The 9,642-nt window shown below is 52.3% G+C and overlaps 1 protein-coding gene across 1 annotated transcript; it reads right to left on the bottom strand.

The window, feature by feature from the left end:
* Positions 1-2,380: 2,380 nt before the first annotated feature.
* On the bottom strand, positions 2,381-5,965 carry ACTG1 (actin gamma 1). Its single transcript, XM_065415447.1, has 6 exons — positions 5,884-5,965; positions 4,885-5,017; positions 4,534-4,773; positions 3,808-4,246; positions 3,435-3,616; positions 2,381-3,338 (listed from the first exon to the last, which is right to left on the bottom strand). Exons 2-6 carry the CDS (start codon positions 5,005-5,007, stop codon positions 3,195-3,197), a joined length of 1,128 nt encoding a protein of 375 aa, XP_065271519.1. The 5' UTR covers positions 5,008-5,017; positions 5,884-5,965; the 3' UTR covers positions 2,381-3,194.
* Positions 5,966-9,642: the final 3,677 nt, after the last annotated feature.

The following is a 9,642-nucleotide window of genomic DNA, read 5'->3' as shown; positions in this document are numbered from 1 at the left end:
CCTCCCAAACAGTGCCCAGGTTCTGGCTAGCAGTGAGTGACAAGGGCCCAGATGACCAATGGAAAGGAGGAGCCTAAATACCTCTGTGGATCTGGGCCAAGCAACCTCGTTGAGTTCTGCTTTTCAAATCATGTTTCAGAGTAGCAGCCGTGTTAGTCTGTATCCGCAAAAATAACAGGAGTACTTGTGGCACCTTAGAGACTAACAAATTTATTAGAGCATAAGCTTTCGTGGGTTGTAGCCCACGAAAGCTTATGCTCTAATAAATTTGTTAGTCTCTAAGGTGCCACAAGTACTCCTGTTATTTTTTCAAATCATGTGATTTCACTCTTCTCCTTAGCCTAGGACTCCAAAATAGCCCAGCCCGCTACCCCCACAACCTCCCCAATACCCTGCGCTTATTGCCCTCCCTGCCCCAGCCCCACCATACTCGTTACCCCACATGCTACATGCCCCAGGGGTGGCTGATCCCCACCTTATTTCTATTTGCAAAGAGAGACTAAGTGGCTGAGAAGCAGGCAGTTCATTCAAGTGTTATCGTACAAAACCCAACTGCAACGCTGATTTGCCACAGCAGCTTGTGTGTGACGAGGGAAGTTATGCTAGACTGTAAGCCCAGTTGCCATGGTGCTTTAACACAGCAGCACCGCTGTTGAACATTTAACGCAAGGTTTTGAACAGTGGTACAGCAGTAATTAGAGAAGCAAATGCAAGAACCTAATTGCAGCTCTGCCACTGACTCACTGCATGACCTTCAGTATTTCAATTAATTAGCATCTCTTCTTCTCCCCCGTTCAAGTTGAGAACAATACTTACCCTACAGAGATTTTGTACGAGTTACTGCTGTTTGTGCAGCACATTGAAATTTACAGCCCTCTGTCGAATGCTGTTATGGAAACCATCCAGTTTTCTACATGGCGCCTCTGCATATGGCTGAAAACTCATCTCTTCTGCAACAAGGCAACTGCCTGCCAACAGGAAACTCACTACTGCTAAGCCCTAGAAGTGAGCTGCATATTTCAAACCCTACAGGGTTCAATCCATCAGAACTTTCATCCTTATTTATGCTGGGCAAAACTAGGCCCAAACTCTTTGGCAGGATCGTTGGAAGTTGATGAATTCAAAGAGCAATTGAAGTTTGAGCCACATACAAACTGAAATGAGTTGTTTGCAGGCTCCCACCTGAACACAGGCCAGAAGTTACTAGCATTTCTAGGGCCAAGACCTGTGCATGGGGCATCAAGGCCCCTAGCTATTGCAACCATTACACATGCAGTAAAAGGAAGGCTCAGAAATGCCAGGCAGTGAAGCATATTAACATGTTTATACTACTTGAATGAGACACCAAACCGTCCATTTAAGACACAAGGTGAAATCCCTGAGTGATGCTCCCCAAGACCAGCAGCTGATGAGTTTTCCTGATGTAGGAGGAGATCAATCAGGCATCTAGTTATTGCTCTGGGCACCAATATGGCAGCAGCTTGAGTCATTACAGGGAAGAGTTGAGTCAGCACTGATAGGGAGTTGGATTAGCCCTCCAGCCAAGCTCCAAGGACTGTGGTTCTGTTATGGTGCCCCTTTCACAGCAGGATCCCCATGAATAATGGTGTGAACTGATCACCCCCTTTTCCCACTAAGTTTAGGAACAGGTTAGTAGGGAGGAAGGGTTGTCCTAGATGCTTTCTTGCCCCTCCATTAGCTTTGAGGGGGAGTTAGTGAGCTCAGGCAGGCTTGCTGGCCTCCACTCCTTTCTTCAAGAACCACCAACTGGTGTTAGGTACAGCACTGAAGGTCTTGTGTATCCTAGAGGCCTATTCACCCTGCTTTACTCTTTATGCAAAATTCAAGCTGGCTTAACAGCAGTCAGAAGCCATAATGGACATTCAGTTGCCCTTGCCCACTGCATAAGCCTGTAGGGCCTGATCGATGTTGATCAATGATGCTGGTGGTGTCATTTAGTGACACTAGGCCACAGAAGCCAGGGGATGTTTCTCCTACCTGCACTAGGGAAAAAGGAGAGACTAAGAACTTAATTATTCTGAAGCCTGTCCATCTAGACCAAGGGAGGCTTGAGACATTGCCTAAGTAGATTTTTCTTGGAAAGGAAATTCCATTTTTAGATCTCTAGTAGGCTCCTGCAAGCAAGATTCAAGAGGATCAAGTCATCGTCTGCACAAAAGCTGGCAATTAAGGTAGGAAAGGAGGTTTGGCTTTAGAGCCAGATTAGGCCAAGGAAGCCAGGTTTAGCTTGACAAATTGAGCATTCAGGGAAGATTGTCACAGTACATGCTTAACAAACCTTGCACACTATTTAAATCTAACCCAGTACTTGGGACTCCAAGATCCTTCACCCCTTCTGAAGAGAGACACACCCATGGAGTAGTTTACTGCAGCGCTTTATTTTTCCTTACACAATGATGTGTTGGGCATTACAATTTCTCAACTTCAGGATGACTTACAAATTTTGGTTTTCTACTGTCATGTGAGAACATTAAGGCAACATACAAAAATCTTACATAAATTAAACTTGGTGTAAAATTTACAGGTGTAAATGCAAAGTTTCAGCAACTCAAGTTGAGTAACTTTAGCCCCAAAGATGTTCTGCTGGAATACAGGAGGGGTAAGAAAATGAAAACTGGTTCATAAGGCTTGGATGTAATCTTTTCCAGCCTTGCTAGAACGGCAGCAACAGAAGTAAGTTCTCTGATGAACTCCTACCAGCCTCTATACAAAAATCTGGAATACTTAGCGCTTTGTGTATTGGATGTCTGACCTCCGATACCCTGTACAAATCGGTCTCAAGCCCTGCAGAGTTTAAACAAGGTGTCACTAGTCAATACTAGCCAGCTACCTGAACTACACAGCCAATTCTCTTCCACAAATACAAGTTAACCTAGCAGTTAGGTCACAGGAGTGATTGCACCTGTACCAAGGTTTAGGTCAGATATGTACAGGGTATTATGCTAAAATATACACCAAGGGAACAGTTAGCTTGAATACAGGGTCAAATCAGTGACAGCTCAATCCAGCACTGATCTTTGTCTCAGATACAGACTTTCCAAGGGCAAGTTTCTTTTGAAAGAAGGCTTAATTCCAGTTTTATGAGGCTAGCATGAAGTGTATAAATTTGCCCAGGCAAAAGTATACTAGTGAAAATTCATGCAGCAAATGCTGCGCGTCTGCTAGCAGTCCATTTAGAAGCATTTGCGGTGGACAATGGATGGGCCAGACTCATCGTATTCCTGCTTGCTGATCCACATCTGCTGGAAGGTAGAGAGAGAAGCCAAGATGGAGCCACCAATCCAAACAGAGTATTTACGTTCAGGTGGAGCAATAATCTAAAAGGTAAACAAGAGGAGAAGTTAGTCAGTTGCCAACATTGCCTTTCTAGATTGAGTTATTGATGGGGACTATTCTTTCAGAGTTTTATTTACCTTAATTTTCATTGTACTGGGTGCCAGAGCGGTGATTTCCTTTTGCATTCGGTCAGCAATTCCAGGGTACATTGTGGTACCCCCAGACAATACTGTGTTGGCATACAGGTCCTTTCGAATATCTACATCACACTTCATGATAGAGTTGAAAGTGGTCTCGTGAATGCCACAGGATTCCATACCTAGAGACAGGATGGTCAGACTTTAGTACACAGGTAGTTACCCAACTACAGAGCACCATCCCAACCCCAGCTTTAGGTTGCAGTCACAGGCTCACTGCAAAGGTAGCACTTGCAGTTAAGTGATTCTCATCAGTCAGCAGTGTTCCAGACAAGGTGGGATTGGTGCTCAATCTGGTGTGGCAGATACTTACCCAAGAAGGATGGCTGGAAGAGGGCCTCTGGACACCTAAACCTCTCATTGCCAATGGTGATCACCTGACCATCGGGCAGTTCGTAGCTTTTCTCCAGGGAGGAAGATGAAGCAGCAGTGGCCATCTCCTGTTCGAAATCCAGTGCAACGTAGCACAGCTTTTCCTTTATGTCACGTACAATTTCCCTTTCAGCTGTTGTGGTGAAGCTGTAGCCTCTTTCTGTCAGAATCTTCATGAGGTAGTCTGTCAGGTCTCGGCCAGCTAAGTCCAGACGCAGGATGGCGTGGGGCAGAGCGTAACCTTCATAGATGGGCACAGTATGGGTAACACCATCACCAGAGTCCATAACAATACCAGTGGTACGACCAGAGGCATACAGGGACAACACTGCCTGGATAGCAACATACATGGCTGGGGTGTTGAAGGTCTCGAACATGATCTAGAAAGCGAAAAGTTGTATTTCATTACAAGAAATGAAAATCCCTCAAACCAATGTTAGAAAACATGCTGGCATGCAAAAATTGATGTGTTGAGAAAGGAAAAGCAAAGAATGCAGGCAGAAATAGACAAATAAAAGAAACCTGAGACTTCAGGAAGGAAATGCCAGGAGTACAGAACCCTGAAAATATTGAAAGAACACTTGGTTTTTAAAAGATGTCAACTCAAAAGAGATGGTTTGTGAAAAACAGATGAGGGTAGATCACTGTTGTACTGCAGCAAGTGTACCTGTGTCATCTTTTCTCTGTTGGCCTTGGGATTCAGGGGAGCTTCTGTTAGCAGAACAGGATGTTCCTCAGGTGCCACACGAAGCTCATTGTAGAAGGTGTGATGCCAGATTTTCTCCATGTCATCCCAGTTGGTGACAATGCCGTGTTCAATAGGGTACTTCAGAGTCAGGATACCTCTCTTGCTCTGGGCCTCGTCACCAACATAGCTGTCCTTTTGCCCCATGCCAACCATGACACCCTTTAACACAAGACAAGCTGTAAGTTTCAGCGACCCATCTTTAGTAGAGTACTGCCAGATATTAGAGTGCTCTCATTTAAACAGAACACATTCCACTGCTTGGCTACTAACCTGGTGTCTTGGGCGTCCAACAATGGAGGGGAACACAGCACGAGGGGCATCATCTCCGGCAAAGCCAGCTTTGCACATACCAGAGCCATTGTCAATGACAAGTGCTGCAATTTCTTCTTCCATCTTGGAGAATCTGCTTGGGACAGGATAGCCTTTGGTCAGCAAGACTTTAGGTCCAATGCTTCTCCAGTACAGCCCCCGTCACTTAGCCACTGACCTCGGGACTCCACTCCAGCAGGCCAGGAGGGCTGGGCTGGTTCAAAGTCCGCACTCCTAAATACTGCAGCCTGCCCCACCTACCCACCCCCAAGAGACCCACGCTACTGGCCACGAGAGGCTGCGCTGGCAGCTTCCAGGAACACGAAGGGCTCCACCCAGGACATGTCAAATCAAAGCTATGCTCTAGCAGCTCCCCAGCAGCAGGGTCATGGCTGGGGCCCAGGGCAGCAACCCCCCCCCACCCCACAGCAGAGCAGCCCCCCACTGCAGGGCCCCCCACCCAGAGCCGCAGGGGCCCGTTGCCAGGGCAACAAGGAGGCTGGTGGCTGCCCAGCCCCGCTGCGCCCCCTCCCACAACCGCCATCCCAGCCCCGCCCTGCGCCACGGGCAGCCCCGCCCCACGGAGCCTCTCCTGCGCCCGGCCAGGACCAGCCCCAGCGCTTTCCCCAGCAGCCGCAGCCCCCCATTCAAATCTCCCGCGTCATGACGTCACCGCCAACAGGCCCAATCACAGGCCCTGCCAGGCCAGGGGCCGCCCACGGACTCGCGCCATTCAAACGGCTGGCCCGGCGATACCACCGCGAACCGGACCCCAGGGGGAGGGGGAGCGCAAGCGCTGCTCACGGGCCGGCCGGGAGACAACCCCGTGCTCGCCCCCGTCCGGCGAGGCGGCCGCAATGGGCGGCTCCGGGGCTCGAGTCTGGCGAGGCGGCCGCAATGGGCGGCGAGGGAGACCGGGTGTCCCGCGGGCGGGCCGGCCCAAGGCCCCGCGGGCCGTACCTGTGTGGAGGCGGCTTCTCTCGGGGCTGGGAGATACGAGGCTGCTAGGTCCGCTGCCGCTGGCTGAGTGAGACCGTCCGGCGCTCAGCCCCGCCCTTTTATACCCGGGGGCGCCGGCCCCGCCTCGCCGGTCGAGAACATAGCCATATATGGAGATCTTTCAGAAACACGCGCTTCCATTGGCTGGCGCGGCCCAGGCCACGTGGGGCAGCTGGCAGGCCTGGCCCCGCCTCCCTTGCTCAGCGCGCCCCGGAACCTGCATCGAAAACGAGCCGGGGGAGGGGAGCCCGGGGATGCAGCGGGGCCCGGGGGGCCCGTTCCCCCGGCAGCCGCGGCGGGGTGCGCCCTGCCCGGCCCCAGCGCAGCCCGGCCGCCGCCACTGCCGGAGCTGGGCGTCTCAGTCACAGCTCAGCCCACTGCCAGCACCCCCAGATCCTGCCCTGTGCGCCCCAATGGCACCCCCAGATCCTGCCCTGTGTGCCCCAATCGCACCCCCAGATCCTGCCCTGTGTGCCCCAATCGCACCCCCAAACCCTGCACCGTGCGTCCCAATAGCACCCCCAGATCCTGCCCTGTGTGTCCCAATCGCACCCCCAGATCCTGCATCGTGTTCCCCGATAGCACCCCCAAACCCTGCACCGTGCGTCCCAATAGCACCCCCAGATCCTGCCCTGTGTGTCCCAATCGCACCCCCAGATCCTGCATCGTGTGCCCCGATAGCACCCCCAAACCCTGCACCGTGTGCCCCGATAGCACCCCCAAACCCTGCACCGTGCGTCCCAATAGCACCCCCAGACCCTGCACTGTGTGCCCCAGTAGCACCCCCAGATCCTGCCCTGTGTGCCCCAATCGCACCCCCAGATGCTGCATCGTGTGCCCCGATAGCACCCCCAAACCCTGCACCGTGTGTCCCAATCGCACCCCCAAACCCTGCACCTTGCGCCCCAATAGCACCCCCAGATCCTGCCCTGTGTGCCCCAATAGCACCCCCGGGTCCTGCACCATGCGCCCCAATTGCTCCCCCAGATCCTGCATCGTGTGCCCCGATAGCACCCCCAGATCCTGCCCTGTGCGCCCCGATAGCACCCCCAGATCCTGCACCGTGTGTCCCAATCGCACCTCCAGATCCTGCACCATACGCCCCAATCTCACCCCCAGACGCTGCCCCGTGCGCCCCAATAGCACCCCCGGGTCCTACCCTGTGCACCCCAATGGCACCCCCAGATCCTGCCCTGTGCGCCCCAATCGCACCCCCAGACCCTGCACCATGTGCACCCCAATAGCACCCGCAGATCCTGCCCCATGCGCCCCAATGGCACCCGTGGGTCCTGCACCGGTTGCCCCAATAGCACCCCCAGGCCCTGCACCATGTGCCCGAATGACACCCCCAGGCCCTGCGCCATGCGCCCCATTGGGACACCCAGACCCTGCACCGTGCGCCTGAATGACACCCCTGGGCCATGCAACGTGTGCTGCAATGACGCCACCATCCATAGCAGGCACTGGGTGCCCCAAAGGTATCACTGCCCCGTGCCAGGCACTGGGTGTGGTGACACTGTGTCCCAATGGCACGGCCAGCACATCCCAATGACACTCCCACCCCTTTCCAGCCCTGGCATGTCCCACCCACAACACACTGCAGTCGCGGTACGACCCCACCACACATCTTCATCCTAATGGTGCTGCCCTCATGTGCCAGCAACAATGCCATCCTCGAATCCCCCAGAGCCCCATCTCACTCTGACAGTGCCCCTGCCCCTGTGCCCAGAGCCACCCCCCACTGCCTCTTCAGCTGTGCTGCCTGCTGCCGCCACATTCTCACCACAGCCCTGCAATCAGGCCCTGCAACTTGATGGCTTAATTCAGGGCAATTAGAGTCCTATAGTGCCTTTCCTTCCGATGGATTCCAAAGCCCTTGACAGGAGGGACCGGTGTCTCTAGATGAGGGTTGCCTAGTGTTTGCCTTGTGTTTAATATTGATTGCCCTCTTCAAAGGGCTTTACAAACATTAACTAATTCATGTTTGGATTTGGTTGTTTTCATGGGCTCTTGGAGTGCCTCAGGGAGCCATTGCTGGGGACAAAAATACCATGCAGGGGGCTCCTCTTGTGCATCACAGTTGCAAGATAAAGCAAATACCAAGTTGCTCAGGTTTATTCAGGCTTCAGTGCCCAGCCCTACTTTCGAGTGCAGTAGGCCCTCAGCTAGGGGATTATGGGAACATTGAATAAATATGGATAATGGAGGACATGGTCAATGTAATTAAAAACCAGGGGACGTGGAACAGGGAGTTTTGCGTAAATGTGATTTGATAAGCAAGGTTGTACTGAATATGCAAAAAGCAGCAGTGAAATGCAGCCACCTCTGGAGTGAAGGGTGACCCAGCAGGCCCAAGAAAGAGCATCGTTGTGCCCAAGCACATCAGGGTACAAAGTGTCTTGGATGTGTCCGTGCAGCCGGAGCTCAGCTTCTAACGCCTCTTCCCAGAGTAAGCCGCGGTACTCAGCATATCTACACGGATGGGAAGAGTTTAGCCTGACCTGCTGGGATCTGCTTCTTTGGTTCCAAGGAATCTAGGTCAGTCAGGCTGGGGAGATGATTACTAATTGTCGATTGAAATCTCTCCATAGGATACAAATAGATAGACAGCGGGACGTGCGTACAGGGGCTGGAGAGAGAATGAAACGTGGAATGTGACTCTTTGCAGGGCTGTTCTGCCTGTTAGCCTATTGGCCGGGTGAGTCGGTATCTTTATCCCCACTTTACAGTTGGGTAAATGGAGGCCGAGAAAGGTGAAGCGTTTTGTCCAAGGTCAAAGGTCAGCAGGTCAGTAGCAGAGCTGGAGCCTGATGGCTAGTTACCGCGGTCACCGCTCTGCCTTCAGGGCTGTTGAATGAAAACGCTGAACTGATTCCGGGCATGGCAGTGTGCGGACTGCAATCCTCTGGTCAGAGTGAATGCTCTGGAGGGGCAGTCCCCTGCATTTGTAATCTCACCTTTCTTAGTGCGGAGACTCAACCCCCGTGTGGAGAAAGGACCATGTCTCCTTGTCTCCCGAGCCCTGAGCACACACAGGTTGGTGCTACATCAACAAATACCTGTCATTAGTGTTTAAGCAGGAAATGCAAGATTCATTATACCAAGCCGGTGTATACAAATGGAATAATACACGGCTGGATTAGGTGGAGTAATGACCTACAGAGGAGCCGACAGTATCATCTCAGAGGGGGCGGAGCTCAGAGAAGTTCCTGGCACCAGGTATGTAGGGATCTGGGGTGTGGCTGGAAGTTTGGATGAGATCTTTAAAATGGGGGGGGGGGGTTGTGTTCTTTAATATTAGATATTGCGTGATGAATAACCAGCTCGTTTGGCTGGCTGTCCTGTTGGGTTCCCTCTAACAATAGAAGAGGCTGTTTTCCTTTCCTGTTACAGCCCAGGACACCTCCAGTGCATCTAGGAAAAACACATAATCTTCCATCACTCAGACCCCTGGGCCTTGGGGGGAAAATGGGTTAATCACCTAGTTAGAGGAAACAGCCATTATTCATCGCCACAGCACTAAAAGGCTTTTACAGCCATACTCTAGAGGTGCTGATGGAAACCAGCTATGCCTGTTGGGATAGAGCAAGGGAGAGGGGCAGCAGCTGCTGTTAATTGTTCTCCTGTCCAGGCTGAATGGCCTGCAAAACCTTGTTTGCAGACAAGGGCCTGGATAGCCTGTTGCACACAAGCAACACTAGCACCAGCCAGGCAAACTGC

This window comes from Emys orbicularis, chromosome 13, assembly GCF_028017835.1.
Source record: "Emys orbicularis isolate rEmyOrb1 chromosome 13, rEmyOrb1.hap1, whole genome shotgun sequence".
Taxonomy (NCBI): Eukaryota; Metazoa; Chordata; order Testudines; family Emydidae; genus Emys; species Emys orbicularis.
Note: the sequence above shows the minus strand (reverse complement) of the source record. Positions and strands in the feature narration are given on the sequence as shown.

Excerpts from the sequence above, each read along its gene's own strand:
- ACTG1 (XM_065415447.1), bottom strand. The coding sequence starts at position 5,007 with ATGGAAGAAGAAATTGCAGCACTTGTCATTGACAATGGCTCTGGTATG. Across the intron at positions 4,774-4,884 it reads TTGGACGCCCAAGACACCAG|GGTGTCATGGTTGGCATGGG; the intron begins GTTAGTAGCCAA and ends CTTGTGTTAAAG. Across the intron at positions 3,617-3,807 it reads CTTCCAGCCATCCTTCTTGG|GTATGGAATCCTGTGGCATT; the intron begins GTAAGTATCTGC and ends TCCTGTCTCTAG.